The sequence below is a fragment of the Oncorhynchus mykiss genome, chromosome 9, assembly GCF_013265735.2.
Source record: "Oncorhynchus mykiss isolate Arlee chromosome 9, USDA_OmykA_1.1, whole genome shotgun sequence".
NCBI lineage: Eukaryota > Metazoa > Chordata > Actinopteri > Salmoniformes > Salmonidae > Oncorhynchus > Oncorhynchus mykiss.
In genome coordinates, this window is record NC_048573.1 from 68,562,892 (window position 1) to 68,583,570 (window position 20,679).

Sequence of the window (20,679 nt, forward strand, 5' to 3'; positions counted from 1 at the left end):
TCCCACCACTGTATGTGTCTGTTAAGGCTGAAGGCATCCCACGGCTGTATGTATCTGTGAAGGCTGAAGGTATCCCACTACTGTATGTGTCTGTGAAAGCTGAAGGCTGAAGGCATCCCACAGCTGTATGTATCTGTGAAGGCTGAAGGTATCCCACTACTGTATGTGTCTGGGAAAGCTGAAGGCTGAAGGCATCCCACCCCTGTATGTATCCAGTCCATATGTCAACTGCTGCACTGCATGCCTCTCTCAAACTGGCTGTGCTGCATCACGCTGGAAACTCCCCTGCTATTCCCCAGTGTGTTTGTTTGTGTGTGTGTGGTGTGTGTCAAATCAAATCAAAGTTGTGTGTGTGTGTGAGAGAGAGAATGAGAGAGTGTCTGTGTGCATGTGTCTCTGTGTATGTATAGCCTCTCTCTCTGTGTGTGTGTGAGAGAGAGAATGAGAGAGTGTCTGTGTGTATGTATAGCCTCTGTGTGTGTGTGTGTGTGTGTGTGTGTGTGTGTGTGTGTGTGTGTGTGTGTGTCAGACAACATGGTGGGGGTGCAGTGGAACTCCATTGGCTATGTCCTGTTTGTTTGTTAAACCATGTGGATAAAACGTGTGTGCAGTCTCAGGTGGAAGCCTCTGACCGATTTTAGACGTTCTAGGCTTTTCCTAATGCACAGATGATTCTGATCCTCCTGTTATTCTCTTATCAACATATATGAAGCATGCCTCCATTCGTAAAACAATATGTAGGCCTACTGAGGCATGACCTCTTGTCCTAGATATTCATGGAAATGGCAGTGCCAGATGAATTTTCCTTAATAGCTTTGAGAGCTATTAAGGATTCAGTGGTTGTGTTAAATGACACATTTCAGTTGAATGCATTCAGTTGTACAACTGACCTGGTTATCCCCCTTTCCCCTCTCCCTAACAATACTTAACAAGATTCAAACAACATATTAAATCCAACCACTTCCCATTCTACTTGCTGATGGACACCTGACAATGGATCGTCTTGATTACCATCATTAGAAAAATACATATTCTGTAGTCCGGCCTATGTCTAATCAAAAATGGTCAACCTAAACCTGAAATAAAATAAAATTACGCTTCTTTCTGCATACTAACAACCGTTACAATTATATTAAAATAATAAGTAGGAGTGGGGAATGTTTTTCATGCAAATCTATATATTGTGCGGTACAGTGCACGCGCCGTCATCAACAGTGCTCAGCATCTTCTGAGAGCTGCGCGAGGGAGAGAAGAGGAGGAAGAGGGGGAGAGACGGGGGAAGGGCGCAGGACAAACAGGGGAAATCACAATAATGGAGTGGCGGCGGAAGAGGTTGGTTTCGCGAGCTCGGACTCTTCATATTTGACATTTACATTTTCTGTAAATTGAATCTAAATTCTGTTTTTAAAGGGCTGTGCGCCGATATCTCCAGTAGCCTAGCTCACCTAGCTCAAGAAGCCCTCCACAGATGCAGCAAATGCTACACGTAAACGGGGGATCCACCACTGGCACTAGGCAACGGTTTATCAATTCTGGTGGGCTTGAATTAGAATACTAAAGGACATATTTTGAAGGTAGCATTGGTTGAGTAGATTACAAAACCATTGACCGTTTTACTGTGAAATATTGCATTTTGGACTCTACTTGTTTTTTCCAAAAAGGAAATGTTAGGCATTATAAATGATGAATTAACAGTATATCTATTCAAGTCTCATTTCAACAATGTGTAACCATGTAGGTTCGCAGGTTGAATGTACAATGTTTTGGTAAATTAAAATAAAGGCTAGTTAATAATAATAACAACAATAATAATAATAAAAATCAAAGTCTTTGAAATTGATTTCTTCTGAAAAGCTACATTGCTACCAAATGACAAGCACACCTTTGGGAACTCGTGGAAACAACCAGAGACGAGCAAAAACTGTGAGTGAGTCACTGAAATAAACTAAAGAAACCTATAGTGGAAAACATGTTGCCTTCACAAGAAGCCGCCAAGATTTACCATGACAACTACATGCGGAACTCCCGTGCCATCGGAGTACTCTGGGCGATATTCACCATATGCTTTGCCATCATCAACGTGGTTGTCTTCATTCAGCCTTACTGGATCGGGGACAGCGTGAGCACGCCGCAGGTGGGTTACTTCGGTTTGTTTCACCAGTGCGTTGGGAGTGGACCGCCCAACCGAGAGCTCGACTGCACGGGCAGCTTTACTGAGTTCAGCTCCATCCCCTCCGGTGCCTTCAAAGCGGCCTCGTTCTTTGTACTGATGTCCATGATTCTGATTCTGGGCTGCATCGCCTGTATGGCGCTCTTCTTCTTCTGCAACACCGCCAGCGTCTACAAGACCTGTGCCTGGATGCAGCTCCTATGTGGTATGTATAAAACCAATGGAAATTCAGTTACACAATCTTGTTCCAGCGCATTTAATCACAGACATTCATGCAGGCACTGATTTAATTTAAGGAAATATCATTGCCTGATGATAAACTGCCCCTGCAATTGGATATTTATGACATTCTCGTTGCATTCTAAAGAGGATTTTCTGTATCTGCAGATAGGATGTAGGCTATGTTTGATTCATTCATCAATTCAATCAGTTAGTAGTGTTCTAGTGCCAAATCTCCAGGTGACCTATTGGATTGTGGGGGATTTGGGTTGATGAGATTACAATGTGTTAATGTGTTTTTAAATTATATTTGGGGGTATGATTTTCACTGGTATGTCCACAGATGACTGAAAACACATGGATCTCCAACACTGATTACATGTTACATGCAAACAACCTTGTCAAAACATACTGCTTGTACTGTTACTATTGCTAAGGATGTTGGGTTGGATCTAGAGGCAGATTAGATTCACCTCGCCACAAAAAAAAAAAATGTTACTTCACATTTCTACACAGATTCCAGGCTCAGCTGGCTTACTGGCAGTGGAAGTTGTGTCTCATCATGTAGAATCCGTCTGCGGTACCATTGTCTCTAAGTCATGAGTCATGGAGCTGTGGGAGGAAGACAGAATTCCTATAGGCTGCTACAATCACCCACATTGAGCTCATGAGATTGCAGATGAAGCATTCATTTGCTCAACAAATCGATCTTAAAAACAGGCAACACACAACAAAAAGCCTCCTTGTGTTGGGGTAGATGTATTCCTTCAACCAGAACCTAACCACAGAGAGCTGCCCTTCTCATAAATAGAAGGAAAAAAACTAAATGAGAGTTATCATTTTCCGGGATATGAAATTGGGTGTGTCTATATGGAACTAAATTCACTCACTCCCACTCAGATCTATACATCTAGGAGCTTCCAGGGCAGGTATAACTTGATCAGTGTGATGATATACACCAACGTGTGGGAGTAAGATTAGCACAACAGTCAGCAAACTGAGAGAAGAGAAATATCAGCAGTTTATTCACTTTCTATTGTTGTTTTCTTTATCTGCCCACTCTCCTTTCTGATCTGCAGAGTCAGTTTCACAGGTTGGAAGAACGATCAATCAGCAAGATGGAGAAACAGTTTCCATGACATACTCTTTTCTCTTAGGATGCCGGAACACTCACTGTATGCACTCTTATGAAAAGAAACATGCATGAAGATATCAATGCTGGTATTCACAAAGCAAGTGCACACACCTGGGTCTATTTATCTGACCATCTCTGTGTTTGCGATTGAGTCCCTTTCCCATTCCCATTTTCTGATGGATCAACTCTATTTCGGTACAGGGTATAGCCTTGTGATGAGGCTGCCTTGTGTACAGGTGAGAGGCCTGATACTGTTGGCTATGAGAGGCTTGATAGTGTTTGCTATGAGAGACCTGACGGTGTTGGCTATGAGAGGCCTGATGGTGTTCGCTATGATAGGCCTGATGGTGTTGGCTATGAGAGCCCTTATAGTGTTGCTTATAGGAGGCCTGATAATGTTGGTTGTGGGCCTAATGCTCTCTCACTACTGAGGAGATGCTAGTTTAATAAGCTGCTGTATCCTGGGCCGTGGCAGTGTGTGGTGCCAACAGCGGGCTAGAGCTGGGCAGAGGAATAAGAGGACCACCTGCTTCTCCCAGTGCCCATGGGACTACCATCATACCCCATGGTTCTCCTCCCAGTGCCCATTGAGACTACCATCATACCCCATGGTTCTCCTCTTTAGTCAGGAGAGGTCAATGTTATATATACAAAACCATAAACTGTACTGTTCTCCCATTCTCCCTTTGCAGCTACATCGTGGACAGAGAAGTTAGATGACAAGACAGAACATAATGACTCAGCTTTTCTTTCTCTCTTTCTCAGTGAGTTGATATGACATGATCTCTGCACTGTCTGTCCTGCTCCACTCTCTCGCTCTCCGAGCAGCAGAGCCGGCGACTGCTCCCTTAAGTCTTTTCACGGGTGCCCTGCAACTGTGTTAAACGGCAGCAGGAGAAATCACACATTTCATTCCAAACACATCGAGAGAGGGATGGAGAGCATACGGACAGAAATAGAAACAGACAAAATCATAGGGCCATGAAAGTGTAGTAAAAAATTGTGTAGTAGAAGTAATATTTCCACTACAGTACATAATTACAAAAGGATAGCCTGATTTCTATGGGCCGGTGGTTTCCAACTCTATTCCCCATCTCCCTCCATCAACTCATCCCTCCACTGATTTCCTGACCCTGTTTCTCTAAAAAATTCAACTCTGCTCGGTGTACTACTAGCTATTCATGTAGCAGCATACCATATGCCTGTTCAGTTACTTCAGGGTTTTACTACTGTTTCTGGCACTGAACAAGGTCCTGAAACTGACATCTAAGGCCATGATACACTGGCAATTCATTGAGGTAATATTGATGAGCAATATTGCTGGCAACGGAGTGGGGTGAGACACTGTAGCAATGATGAGCAATGTGCACATGGACATGAATAATAGATTTCATATGAAGAAGCACATATCAATTTCCCTATTTATTTACTAATCTACTATAGCTTGTTGTTGCCAGTTGACTGACACATCGGTACTGAAATGTATCAGCTAGCAAACAAGCAACAAAGAGGTGTTGCCGCTGCCCTGGGCATCCACTCAACCTACTGCCAGTCAAGTCAATGGCAACGCAGACATAAAGATAACTAGATTTAGAAAACGTTTTACATCACAAATCTAATCTAGGAAGTATAAATGGTATTCGTCAAGCTAGCCAGCTAGTTAAACATACAAAAACAATCTAAAACTAATTGTAAATCATGGCTAGCTAGCTAGCGAATTAGCCTGTTTGTCCCATTGGCTTAGCATAGGTTGTGGCTAGCATGCTAATAGATTAGCATGCGCACCACCACGGATATTTTCGGCAGTAAATAACATTTTACTGCCGTGGGCTAAATCAGGATCACACATAGTGATTATTGGTAGACTTATACAAGGGATAGGGTGGGAGTAAAGCACACTGTGTGCTAGCTTAGCCATCTAGTCCTGAGGAGTTTTCCGGGACACAACAGATGGAAGGCGGTGGTCGACACCGTGTGCTAGCTTGTGCTAGCTTGCGGAGGCGCTAACTAGCGTTCATATAGGAACCAACGGGGTGCTCGAGGGGTCGTTCATGCAGGAACCAATGGGATTCTCGAGGAGGGATTGTTCGTGAAGAAACCAATGGGATGCTTTAGGGGGTTGTGTTCCTGAAGATGCAGGAATGCCCACATGCAGGAATGCCACGAATTGTGGGCTGCAGTTGCACACTATTGACCATTGCTGGCAACATTACTCAGCAATATTTCATCTCAAAGTTGCCAATATATCATGGCCTTCAGAGAGAGAAGAGAAAAGGAAGCAGCAGTTTCTACAGGATGTGTATATTGTAGTATTTTATTGATCACACAAGGCCTGACAATAGACAGAGGAAGATCAAACTTTAAGGCGAAGGTAGCAGAGCTGTGAAAATTGTTTCATGTTTGGGTTGACCTCTAATCAGATAGAAAACAAGTCCAACGACACAATGGAGAATGGAATAGAATGAAACTAAATGTGCATCAGCTTTCACATACCCTGAATGAGAGGAGAAGCTCTGAACCAACAGAGCTTGTTGTACAATGGGATTCCCTTCACCAGTGGACCCTTCATGGACAAGAGCTGTAGGCTCCCAAGGGGTGTGTGTTTGAGAATGGCGCTGTACCACTGCATTAGCAACATAGCCCATGTGTATCTCCCGTTCCCCCTGTTCCTCTCGTTCTCGCTCTCCCCATCTATCTCTTTTTCTTTCCCTCTCTCTTGCTCTCTTTCAATTTCCATTTAAGGGCTCTATTAGCATGGGACACATGTTTACATTGGCAAAGCAAGTGAAGTAGATAATAAACAAAGTGAAATAAAGAATAAAACAATTAAAAGTAAGCATTACACTCACAGAAGTTCCAAAATAATAAATACATTTCAAATATCATATTATCCGTAAGTAGTTAAAGTGCAAAAGGGAAAATAAATACTGCTTGCTCTTTTCTTGTGGCGACAGGTCACCAGTCTTGCTGCTGTGAAGGTATTTCACCCAATAGGTATAGGAGTTTCTCAAAATTGGATTTGTTTTCTAATTCTTTGTGGGTCTGTGTAATCTGAGGAAATACTGTATGTGTTTCTAATATGGTCATACATTTGGCAGGAGGTTAGGAAGTGCAGCTCATTTGAGTCATTTTGCAGATGCTCTTATCCAGAGCAACTTACAATGCATTTAGAAATTATTCATACTCCTCTACACACAATACCCCATAATGACAAAGTGAAAACATGTTTTTAGAAATGTCTGCATTTTTATTGAAAATGAAATACAGAAATATCTCATATCTCACCCCTGAGTCATTCATTACCTGTTAGAATCACCTTTGGCAGTGATTACAGTTGTGAATCTTTCTGGGTAAGTCTCTTAAGAGCTTTGCACACCTGGATTGTTCAATACTTGCACATTATTCTTAAATTATACAAGCCATTTTAAAGTCTTGCCATTGATTTTCAAGCTGATTTAAGTCACAACTGTAGCTCATTTACTTAATATTCAAATCACTCAACATTTCCCAGGGAGGCTGGGGAGACCAGGGGAGACCACGTAGGCCATGAAGGCTGGGGGAGCTAGGGAGGCCAGAGTGGCTGGGGAGGCCAGAGTGGCCGGTGGGGGCTGGGGAGGCCAGGGAGACTTGTGAGGCCAGGGAGCCAGCCTGGCGAGGCTAGGGAGGGATCTAGTACACACTGCTAAGTGTTACTCACTACTGAACCAAACCTCAGGAGAAGCTTTACAGGGCTGACCGAGGAGGAGAAAGACAATTCCTATAGAACAGAGCCCCAAAAACACACCATGCCCCAAAAACACACCAAGCCCCAGAAACACACCAAGCCCCAGAAACACACCAAGCCCTAGAAACACCCCAAGCCCCAGAAACACACCAAGCCCCAGAAACACACCAAGCCCCAGAAACACACCAAGTCCCAGAAACACACCAAGCCCCAGAAACACACCAAGTCCCAGAAACACACCAAGTCCCAGAAACACACCAAGCCCCAGAAACACACCAAGCCCTAGAAACACCCCAAGCCCCAGAAACACACCAAGCCCCAGAAACACACCAAGTCCCAGAAACACACCAAGCCCTAGAAACACACCAAGCCCCAGAAACACACCAAGTCCCAGAAACACACCAAGCCCCAGAAACACACCAAGCCCCAGAAACACACCAAGCCCTAGAAACACACCAAGTCCCAGAAACACACCAAGCCCTAGAAACACACCAAGCCCCAGAAACACACCAAGTCCCAGAAACACACCAAGCCCCAGAAACACACCAAGCCCCAGAAACACACCAAGCCCTAGAAACACACCAAGCCCTAGAAACACACCAAGTCCTAGTAACACAACAGCATCAGAGAAAAAGGGTATTGTTTCACCTCAAAGGCATCCTCTCTACAGGCAGCAAATTACTGTTATCCAAACATGTTGGGAAAAGAAGAGCCCTTGAGAATGCACACCGGGAGAGGGGAGGGGGTGTAAATTAGAATATCTATTATAGTCAAAATTTAGTACAGGCTTGTCTACATTTATCAAAGTTATTATTGTAGAGTTTCAGTCGTGTCTTTTCATCTCTCTGTCTGTCTGTCTTGCTGTGCATTTGTCTGCGGTTGCATAATGCCATCTTTATCAACCAGAATTTTCCATTGATGGATCAGCTGTTTGGTCATTTTATTTAACCAGGCAAGTCAGTTAAGAACAAATTCTTATTCACAATGACGGCCTACCCCGGTCAAACCCAGACGACGCTGGGCCAATTGTGCACCACCCTATGGGACTCCCAATCACATTCAGATGTGATGCAGCCTTGATTCAAACCAGGTACTGCAGTGACGCCTCTTGCACTGAAATGCATTATCTTAGACTACTGCGCCACTCTGGAGCTAATGACGGGAGGGCGTGTGTTTGGTAATGACGGGAGGGTGTGTGTTTGGTAATGACGGGAGGCCGTGTGTTTGGTAATGACGTGAGGGCGTGTGTTTGGTAATGACGGGAGGGCGTGTGTTTGGTAATGACGAGAGGCCGTGTGTTTGGTAATGACGGGAGGGCGTGTGTTTGGTAATGACGGGAGGGCGTGTGTTTGGTAATGACGGGAGGGCGTGTGTTTGGTAATGACGGGAGGCCGTGTGTTTGGTAATGACGGGAGGCTGTGTGTTTGGTAATGACGGGAGGGCGTGTGTTTGGTAATGACGGGAGGGCGTGTGTTTGGTAATGTTTGTCTCTGCTCAGCAGTATTGTGCATATGGGAAGCCCAGAGTTTGGTAATGACGGGAGGCCGTGTGTTTGGTAATGACGGAAGGCCATGTGTTTGGTAATGACGGGAGGCCCAGTGTTTGGTAATGACGGTAGGCCGTGTGTTTGGTAATGTTTGTCTCTGCTCAGCAGTATTGTGCATATGGGAGGCCCAGTGTTTGGTAATGATGGGAGACCTAGTGTTTGGTAATGATTGGAGGCCCAGTGTTTGACTCTGCTCAGCAGTATTGTGCATATGGGAGGCTGTGTGTTTGGTAATGATGGGAGGCCCAGTGTTTGGTAATGATGGGAGGCCCAGTGTTTGGCTCTGCTCAGCAGTATTGTGCATATAAGAGGCTGTCTTACAGGCTCACTACTATGACATCAGCAGAGAGATTGGAGTTAGCTCAGCAGTGGAAGCAGCAGCAGCAGCAAGGCAGGGCCAGGCGATTCAGGAACTGGGGGACAGGAGAATGAGAGAGAGGTGGGGACTCAGAGGCCCAGAGCTGAAAGATAAGAAGCAGTAGGAACATCAGCAGAAAATATCCTGTTCCACCCCACCAACTCCCTGAGAGCCAGGAACAGGGATCTTACTTACTCTCTCACTCAAGGAATAGTGACTCATGACTTCATAATGTCAAGGCTTATGTCTTCTTTTCTGACGACTCATCCTGAATTTATCCTGAATCCGCTGCTCTATCGATGGTATATGGTCATGACATACATTCAGTCTAAATCTGTTTTCTTAGAAGTCGTTTGCGTGACATCAAAATTACAGGCGTTGTACAACACAAATTAATCAGCGATTGGATTGTCTCTAACAAATCTAACCAATCAGAGTTTTGAAGCTGATAACGTCATCGGTTTCTGGGACCAATCAGAATGGTCAGAATGTGTTCGCATTTTAGAAGTCGTCAGGGAAGGAGGCAAATGCAGAATCATGGTGGAGAAGAAATGTTAGTGGGCTTGGCATTTGGCAGGAGCGATGTGGATGGTTATGTTTCCACCATGTCCCCACTATGTCTCCACCATGTCTCCACAATGTCTCCACCATGTCCCACCATGTCTCCACCTCCACCATGCATCCACCATGTCTCCACCATGTCTCCACCATGTCTCCACTATGTCTCCACCTCTACCATGTCCCCACTATGTCTCCACCATGTCCCCACTATGTCTCCACCATGTCTCCACCTCCACCATGCCCCCACCATGTCTCCACCATGTCTCCACCATGTCTACACTATGTCTCCACCATGTCTCCACCATGTCTCCACCATGTCTCCAGCTCCACCATGTCCCCACTATGTCTCCACCATGTCTCCACTATGTCTCCACCATGTCTCCACTATGTCTCCACCATGTCTCCACTATGTCTCCACCATGTCTCCACCATGTCTCCATCATGTTTCCACCATGTCTCCACCTCCATCATGTCCCCACTATGTCTCCACCATGTCTCCACTATGTCTCCACCATGTCTCCACTATGTCTCCACCATGTCTCCACCTCCACCATGTCTCCACTGTCTCCACCATATCTCCATCATGTCTCCACTATGTCTCCACCATGTCTCCACCATGTCTCCACTATGTCTCCACCGCCACCATGTCTCCACCATGTCTCCACCATGTCTCCCCCATATCTCCACCATGTCTCCACCTCCACCATGTCTCCACCATGTCTCCACCATGGCTCCCCCATATCTCCACCATGTCTCCACCTCCACCATGCCTCCACCATGTCTCCACCATGTCTCCACCTCCACCATGTCTCCACCATGTCTCCACTATGCCTCCTCCATGTCTCCACCTCCACCATGTCTCCACCATGTCTCCACCTCCACCATGTCTCCACCATGTCTCCACCATGTTTCCACTATGTCTCCACCATGTCTCCACCTCCACCATGTCCCCACTATGTCTCCACCATGTCTCCACCATGTCTCCACCATGTCTCCACTATGTCTCCACCTCCACCATGTCCCCACTATGTCTCCACCATGTCCCCACCATGTCTCCACTATGTCTCCAGTATGTCTCCACCATGTCTCCACCATGTCTCCACTATGTCTCCACCATGTCTCCACCATGTCTCCACTATGTCTCCACCATGTCTCCACCATGTCCCCACTATGTACCCACTATGTCTCCACCATGTCTCCACCATGTTTCCACCTCCACCATGTCCCCACTATGTCTCCACCATGTTTCCACTATGTCTCCACCATGTTTCCACTATGTCTCCACCATGTCTCCACCATGTCCCCACTATGTCCCCACTATGTCTCCACCATGTCTCCACTATGTCTCCACCATGTCTCCACCATGTCTCCACTATGTCTCCACCATGTCTCCACCATGTTTCCACCATGTTTCCACCTCCACCATGTCCCCACTATGTTTCCACTATGTCTCCACCATGTCCCCACTATGTCTCCACCATGTCTCCACCATGTCTCCACCATGTCTCCACTATGTCTCCACCATGTCTCCACCATGTCTCCACTATGTCTCCACCATGTCTCCACCATGTCTCCACCATGTCTCCACCTCCACCATGTCTCCACTATGTCTCCACCATGTCTCCACTATGTCTCCACCATGTCTCCACTATGTCTCCACCATGTCTCCACCATGTCTCCACCATGTCTCCACCTCCACCATGTCTCCACTATGTCTCCAACATGTCTCCACTATGTCTCCACCATGTCTCCACTATGTCTCCACCATGTCTCCACCATGTCTCCACCATGTCTCCACCTCCACCATGTCTCCACTATGTCTCCACCATGTCTGTTATAAAACATCATTGCAATTACAGTTGCATTTTGTTATCCAACACCCATTGCCTACACTGTATTTGTACTTGCTGTGACTGGCCTTTTGATTTAAATTATAGAATAAAGTTGAACTTACCTTCATTTGAATCATGCATCTTTGTTTTCCATAGACTACAGCTTCCTACATTCTCTCTCTCTCTCTCTCTCTCTCTCTCTCTCTCTCTCTCTCTCTCTCTCTCTCGTCTCCCCCAGCTGTATGCCTGGTGTTGGGCTGTATAATCTTTCCGAACGGCTGGGATGCGGAAGTGGTGCGGGACCTGTGTGGGGAGGAGACGGGGAAGTATACGCTGGGTAACTGCTCTGTCCGCTGGGCTTATATCCTGGCTATTATGGGCATCCTGGACGCCCTGATCCTGTCCTTCCTGGCCTTCGTTTTGGGGAACAGACAGAACGACATGTTCCTGGAGGAACTCAAGGCTGACAACAATAAAGGTGAAGGATGGTTTTAGACCAAGTCTATGTGTGAAATGGCTCTCTTTTCTCTATACATTGGGTTCTGGTCCAAAGTAGTGCACTCAGGAAGATGGTGTCATTTCAGACACACACAAGCAATCACCAAAACCCATCTATAATTAATCAACACTAAATGGACGTTGATTTCCAAAGTCAGATGTGCTTTCCTCTATATAGACAAGAGATAGATTGCACAACCGGCCCTCGTAGTTGACATATTGTCGTAATGATAAAATAGGATCTGGTATTGTAATTCAGTTAGTGTAGCCTATTGCACTCACCATGGAACTGCATGAAAGAGGGTAGGAATGTCCACCCAAAGTCTGTTCTCACTGTTTGCACAGGATTGCATCAGACTGGTCTGTCCATATTGACTGATTCAAGGGGGACTTTTGAAGAGACTGACGTCAGAACATTGTTAGAAGTCTTCTAACTCATTCTTACAGAAATGTAATAGACCCCTCATGATGTTGTCAACTGTCAGATCAGAGGATTACATCATTTGGTTGGAAAATAGGATTTCTTTGTACCATACTCTCTGTAGTGGTTTCCATGGTTACTCACCAGATTCCAGTGGGATATAGCCTACTCTGCCGTGTCTCTCCCACCGCTCATCTGATTAACCTTGCACTAACTCACTGATAGAGATTATACCATGTGTAATATTTTGAGTTCTGTACAATTAATTACATCCTGCGTACAATAATATTTGACTTTGTTCTTGCAGATTTCGCTGTGTCCAAGGTAAGTGACTTTGTAAGTAAACAGTTAACAGTGTCATGACTTTGTGCACCGTGGTCTGTGGTTGTTGTGCAGGGCTGTTGTGTAGTGTTGTTGAGGTATCCTTGGCAGTGTTTGTCTCTATGGATAAGTGTGTTAGCCCCGTTACTCCCATCTTGTACAATATATGTTTGTCAGAATAAGCTCCAAGCACTATCTTGTTGTTTATTGTAAAAGGTTTATATATAATGTGTATTATTTCAATATCCTTACATGATGTACTGCTGGGATACTTTTTTCTTGCCTTTAGATTGAGGTCCGGGACAGAAGACGCGACCCAAGGTATGTTGCAGTCCAGAGGTTCCACTGAGGAGCTCCTTGCCTTGGATGACCCCCCTCTTAGAGGATTCCTGCCTTGGATGACCCCCCTCTTAGAGGACCGCTGCCTTGGGTGACCCCCCTCTGAGGGGATCCTTGCCTTGGATGACCCCCCTCTGAGGGGATCCTTGCCTTGGATGACCCCCCTCTCCTCTACTCCCTCTCATCCAGTCATCAGGCTAATATCCAACCTGGCTCCATGCGCAGACCACATGTACAGCATTCTGTAATATAAAACTGGGAGAAACTATATTTTACATAGTATTATGTTGTAAAGTTCATTAACACTACTATAAAAAAAAGACTATATTTGTAAAAAAATGTGTCCAAATGGAACTATACTTTGCAGCTTTACAGAAATAGACCTCTGGGAATTTAGATACTGTACATACAAGGCAATGTATATATTTGGAACTGTACAATGAGCAGCAAACTATATAACCCTTCAATGGAAATTTTGTTCAGTGTATTTCTACCCTTTGCAAAATGATTTGAGTACGAAAATTAGAATAAAGCAGAACAAAACAAATATTTTGTAAACATTTAATAGACCCCATAAAACTGAAGCGTTTGGAGTCTTTTTAAAAGGTATTTACTGTCAAGCAATTAAAAGTAGAGAATATTTTCTGAAATGATTCATCTGAAACAGGGTAGGCTAAAGAAATGATTCATCTGAAACAGGGTAGAATAGAGAAACAGTGTAGACTAAAGAAACAGGGTAGACTAAAGAAATGATTCACCTGAAACAGGGTAGACTAAATGAACAGGGTAGACAAAATAAATTATTAATCTGAAACAGGGTAGACTAAATACATGATTCACCTGAAACAGGGTAGACTAAATACATGATTCACCAGAAACAGGGTAGACTAAATGAACAGGGTAGACAAAATAAATTATTCATCTGAAACAGGGTAGACTAAATACATGATTCACCTGAAACAGGGTAGACAAAATAAATTATTCATCTGAAACAGGGTAGACTAAATACATGATTCACCTGAAACAGGGTAGACTAAATACATGATTCACCTGAAACAGGGTAGACTAAATAAATGATTAATCTGAAACAGGGTAGACTAAATACATGATTCACCTGAAACAGGGTAGACTAAATAAATTATTCATCTGAAACAGGGTAGACTAAATACATGATTCACCTGAAACAGGGTAGACTAAATAAATGATTAATCTGAAACAGGGTAGACTAAATACATGATTCACCTGAAACAGGGTAGACTAAATACATGATTCACCTGAAACAGGGTAGACTAAATAAATGATTCATCTGAAACAGGGTAGACTAAATACATGATTCACCTGAAACAGGGTAGACTAAATACATGATTCACCTGAAACAGGGTAGACTAGATAAATGATTCATCTGAAACAGGGTAGACTAAATACATGATTCACCTGAAACAGGGTAGACTAGATAAATGATTCACCTGAAACAGGGTAGACTAAAGAAATGATTCACCTGAAACAGGGTAGACTAAATGAACAGGGTAGACAAAATAAATTATTCATCTGAAACAGGGTAGACTAAATACATGATTCACCTGAAACAGGGTAGACTAAATACATGATTCACCAGAAACAGGGTAGACTAAATGAACAGGGTAGACAAAATAAATTATTCATCTGAAACAGGGTAGACTAAATACATGATTCACCTGAAACAGGGTAGACAAAATATATTATTCATCTGAAACAGGGTAGACTAAATACATGATTCACCTGAAACAGGGTAGACTAAATACATGATTCACCTGAAACAGGGTAGACTAAATAAATGATTCATCTGAAACAGGGTAGACTAAATACATGATTCACCTGAAACAGGGTAGACAAAATAAATTATTCATCTGAAACAGGGTAGACTAAATACATGATTCACCTGAAACAGGGTAGACTAAATAAATGATTAATCTGAAACAGGGTAGACTAAATACATGATTCACCTGAAACAGGGTAGACTAAATACATGATTCACCTGAAACAGGGTAGACTAAATAAATGATTCATCTGAAACAGGGTAGACTAAATACATGATTCACCTGAAACAGGGTAGACTAAATACATGATTCACCTGAAACAGGGTAGACTAGATAAATGATTCATCTGAAACAGGGTAGACTAAATACATGATTCACCTGAAACAGGGTAGACTAGATAAATGATTCACCTGAAACAGGGTAGACTAAATACATGATTCACCAGAAACAGGGTAGACTAGATAAATGATTCATCTGAAACAGGGTAAGCTAAAGAAATGATATGGTACACTAGATACAGTAGATGTCAGGAAAACATATTTGAGATATTAGTCCTCTCAGAAGGAAGCCCTGTCTGCTGCATTCCCCTCAGGTCCCTCCACCACACCATCCTAGCAGGCTTTCTACTGCACATTGCAGTGACCAACACGCACTGGGCCTGTGTGGATTTAACCTGTTAACCCCACAATGGGGAAAGAATACTGGGAAAAATCATCATCTATGTAGAGGCAGAATTTCTACAAACTTAAAAAAAATAATATATACATCAAATGGCATCTAGTGAAGAACTACACGTTTACTTCTTGTCCATAATCCATGATACACTGTACAGAGTTGCTGTAAATTGAGAAGCTAAACGCTATGTTATTAGGTGGCAGCCAATTCCCAGGAAGCTGTACTGTAGGGGAGAGTGGGGTATGTCTAGGAAACCATACACAAAATAAATCATGTTACTAAATATGTAGGAAGTCTGTGTGAAGGAAGAAACCACATGGAAAAAGTGGTAAGCAAGTTAGGTCCCAAAAAATAACAGATTTTCATAAAGTCAAATAAATGGATTGTCTTACAGGTTTCATGATGCTTGTATCTAAACCAAAGTAGATCATTTTAAAACTGTTTTATACATCAGTTGGGATCTATAGAAGCTACAATATGTGGTCCTAAATTTAGCATGAAAGTGCATCTTTGTAGCAATGTGAGCTAATATAGTAAAAAGTGTTGCTTTGGGGTAAATTGTGCCATTTTACTAGGGGCAAGTTGATCCAATACAAATGATGATTACATTTTGTAAGTTTTATGCATAATATGCATAGTATTTTGAAGAGACTTCATATTCATGTGATTTTCAAATGATGAAAAATGCCTTCATCAGTTGGGTTCGGCCACCTCTAGGCCACAATTGAAGTGTTTTCTTCTCAGACGTAATGCGTGGCATATGAGGTTACACCAGGGTCTGAGCCTATGTTAAAAGTGCTTTAAAAAGTACCAAGTGTCATACCAAGAAATATGTCCCTATGCTTACCCTGTTCCTATGTTCTGTTTACGCCATACCCGGAGTAAGTAGTGCCAAGAGAACACTGTTTTAGGACAAGCTATGTTTTCAAAATTATTATGGCTATGTGAATTCTGATTATGTCACAACATCCGGAAATATATGCATATATCTTTATTAGAAAGAAAACTATATTTCATTTGACATAGTGATGTTAAATGTAAAAAATTCTCAACATACTCCGCTCTCCAATACTGTAAGACACTAAATCAAACACTACTGTTACTCCAGAATAGAGCCTTGGGTCTGATCGGACAAAACATTGCTTTTGTAAATATCTGTTTCTCTCCTTTGTGTTGTTATTTTGAGAGCTTGACAACTTGTTTTCCTTAACTTAATGAGCACACTACTGTACCTACAGATGGGTTACGCAACCAGAGACGGTTTACATAACCATAGATGGGTTACGTAACAACTCTTTTTTTTCTTCTGGCTCCAAAGTAAGGTTGAGCTCTGAGTGCTGTCTTTGCCCCATCACTCAACTCAGTGGGAGGCCTCTTTGAATTACAGTCAATTAACAGAGTCAAGGAGAACAGTGGGCTTCAACACAAGCACACATAAAGAAACACTGGAATATACAGTCACTGGCCAGTTTATTATTTACCATCTAGTACCGGGTCGGACACCCCCTTTGGATCCAGAATGGCCTGAATTATTTGGGGTATTCTACATGGTGTCAGAAGAGTTCCACAGGGATGTTTGTCCTTGCAGACGCGATGGCATCACACAGTTGCTGCGGATTGGACGGCGCTACGTTAATTCCATCTCATCCCAAGGATATTCTGCTCTATTGGGTGGAGGTCTGGGGACTGAGTGACCAGGCCACTCAAACTGAACTCACTGTCATGTTCCAGGCCATGTTTTTCCACTCCTCAATTGTCCGGTGTTGGTGATCAAGTGCCAAATGGAGCCGCTTCTTCTTGTTTTCAGCTGATAGGAGTGGAACCCGGTGTGATCGTCTGCAAAAGCCCATCCATGACAAGGATCAACGAGTTGTGCGTTCCGAGATGCCGTTCTGCACACCACTGTTGTACTGCACCGTTATTTGTCTGTTTGTGGCCCACCTGTTAGCTTGCACGATTCTTGCCATTCTCCTTCGACCTCTCATCAACGAGCTGTTTTCGCCAACAGGACTGCCGCTGACTAGATGTTATTTTTTTTAAATCGCTACTATTCTCGATAAACCATAGACACTGTCATGCATGAAAAGCCCAGGAGTGCGGTAATTTCTTATATACTGGATCCGGTGCGCCTGGCACCGATGATCATACCACATTCAAAGTTGCTTAGGTCACTAGTTTTGCCAATTCTAACGTTCAACTGAACAGTACCTGAATGCCTCGATGCCTGTCTACCTGCATTATATAACAAGCCACGGCAACGTGACTCCCTGTCTGTAGGAGCAATCAATTTTGGTGAAAAGAGTGGTGTATCTAATAGACTGGCCGGTGAGTGTATATTACAGATATATCATTTCAATCCGAAAAATTCTTATGAGATTTTAGATATCAGTTTGTACTTCTTTTTTTTATATATCTTACCAACAAAAATGTTGACAATATGTTGGCATCATCTGAAAAAATGTATTAATGACAATCTGTGGATTTGTTGTACATTGAACTATAATACTGTATACCAGTGGTTCCCAAACTTTTTATAGTCCCGTACCCCTTCAAACATTCAACCTCCAGCTGCGTACCCCCTCTAGCACCAGGGTCAGCGCACTCTCAAATGTTGTTTTGTATTGGAGAGAGTCCCCAGTCTTAAATCATTTTCCATACACAGTCTGTGCCTGTAGAATCCACTCTCACATGGGTACGTGGTTGCAAAGGGCATCAGTGTCTTAACAGCGCGATTTGTCAAAGCAAGAAACTCTGAGCGCAGCCCTATTAAATAACATGATTAAATAACATGAGGCTCATTGTTCAGATATCGGTAAGTGGACTGGAGGCAGGGCATGAAAGGGATAACGAATCCAGTGGTTTGTGTCAGTTGTTTCGGGAAAGTACCTGCGTAATTGCACACCCAACTCACTCAGATGCTTTGCTTTTTCACATTTGACTTTGTCCGTAAGCTTGAGTTCTCTCTCACCCCGATAGGTCAGTCGTGTGAGAAACTCATCCTCATGCAAGCGGTCAGACAAGTGAAAATTATGGTCAGTAAAGAAAACTTTAAGCTAATTTCTCAACTCAAAAAAACGTGTCAATACTTTGCCCCTGATAACCAGCGCACTGCTCTGTATGTTGTAAAAGTGTTACATGGTCGCTGCCCATATCATTGCTTAGTGCAGAAAACAAAGTTAACCATTTTCACTGTAATGTCCAAAACGTCTTTGAAGCTGTCAGGCATTCCCTTGGCAGCAAGAGCCTCTCGGTGGATGCTGCAGTGTAACCAACTGCTTGTACGTACATTAACACAACACTGTCTCCCTGTCATGGCTTCTGCGCCATCAGTACAGATACCAACATGAGCAGCAGCTACGTCCCGCGAGAGAGTAACGGTTAATTTGATTGGAAGTTCATTATTTGACTACGCTACCTGTTTTTGATATTGTGTTGTTATTTTGCTGAACACTAGATGGTTTAATTTTATTTTTGGCAGTGAAACAAGGCTACTCAGGTGAGAGAAAAAACCCAGATGTATAGCCCTGTTGGAAAATAAATCTGAATCACATTTCTATTTGGCGACGGCATTGCGTTCCCCAGTTTGGGAATACCTGACCGTATACAATATTTTTGAGATTTTCTGATGACATTTTAGTTGTCTGTGTTATGGAATGAAGCAGTAATGTATTGTGAGATTTTCACTGGAAGTGTAATGATGATCATTCATTCTCTGACAATTGTAAAATGTCTTAAACCTACAAAGGCTAAATGAATTGGTAAGAGTGTTGGTTCAGCAACTACAACAAAACAACAACAATAACAATATCAACTAATCAAGTAACATTTTACCATTGTTCAATGTGTGTCCAAAGACATAAACGTGTCCAAATTTTGTACCATTTTCTGACTGTGTTGCCGTTTATTGAGGATTCTCTGAACTGTGTGAATATACAGGTAACTGTATAATAAAGAAAATGCCAACATAAAGTGTATTTATAGGAGTTGGGCCACCACGAGCCACCAGAACAGTCATAGATTTGACGTGTTCTAAGTGTCTGGAACTCTACTGGAAGGATTCGGCACCATTCTTTCATGAGAAATTCCATTGTCTAATGTTGTCTAATGTTTGTTGATGGTGGTGGAAAATGCTGTCTCAGGCGCCTCTCTAGAATCTCCCATAAGTGACTGAGACACCGACGGACACGTACACGCACGCACACACACACTACTACACAAACACACCCTTTAAACCCCCTATGCTTCTTTGAGACTCCTCTTAAAAAGTCAGAGCTCTTCTTCTAGCCATGCTAGCCCAAATAATGGGCAACTGGGAATTTTTATACAAGACCCTAAGCATGATGGGATGTACACTGAATAAAAAATATAAATGCAACATACAACAATTTCAAAGATTTACTGAGTTACAGTTTATAAGGACATCAGTAAATTGAAATAAATGCATTAGGCCCTAATCTATAGATTTCACATACCTGAGACAGATATGCATCTGTTGGTCACAGATACCTTAAAAAAAGTAGGGTGTGGATCAGAAAACTAGTCAATATCTGGTGTGACCACCATTTGCATCATGCAGCATGATATACAGTGCCTTGCGAAAGTATTCGGCCCCCTTGAACTTTGCGACCTTTTGCCACATTTCAGGCTTCAAACATAAAGATATCTGAATAATTTTGCACGCCCAATTTTTCAGTTTTTGATTTGTTAAAAAAGTTTGAAATATCCAATAAATGTCGTTCCACTTCATGATTGTGTCCCACTTGTTGTTGATTCTTCACAAAAAAATAGTTTTATATCTTTATGTTTGAAGCCTGAAATGTGGCAAAAGGTCGCAAAGGTCAAAGGGGCCGAATACTTTCGCAAGGCACTGTACATCTCCTTTGCATAGAGTTGATCAGGCTGTTGATTGTGGCCTGTGGAATTTTGTCCCGCTCCTCTTGAATGGCTATGCGAAGTTGCTGGATATTGGCGGGAACTGGAACACGCTGTCGTACACATTGATCCAGAGCATCCCAAACATGCTCAATGGATGACATGTCTGGTAAGTATGCAGGCCATGGAAGAACTAGGACATTTTCAGCTTC

At 43.1% G+C, this 20,679-nt stretch overlaps 1 protein-coding gene across 2 annotated transcripts; it reads left to right on the forward strand.

Annotated features, from left to right (window-relative positions):
• Positions 1-1,244: 1,244 nt before the first annotated feature.
• On the forward strand, positions 1,245-18,207 carry LOC110532749 (LHFPL tetraspan subfamily member 4 protein-like). Of its 2 annotated transcripts, none has more exons than XM_021616870.2 (4): positions 1,245-2,375; positions 11,784-12,023; positions 12,772-12,800; positions 13,075-18,207. In XM_021616870.2, exons 1-4 carry the CDS (start codon positions 1,970-1,972, stop codon positions 13,132-13,134), a joined length of 735 nt encoding a protein of 244 aa, XP_021472545.1. In that variant the 5' UTR covers positions 1,245-1,969; the 3' UTR covers positions 13,135-18,207. The 2 variants fall into 2 exon arrangements, with proteins under 2 accessions (XP_021472545.1, XP_021472547.1); XM_021616872.2 differs by having other exon boundaries at positions 12,772-12,788.
• The last annotated feature ends 2,472 nt before the right edge of the window (positions 18,208-20,679 follow it).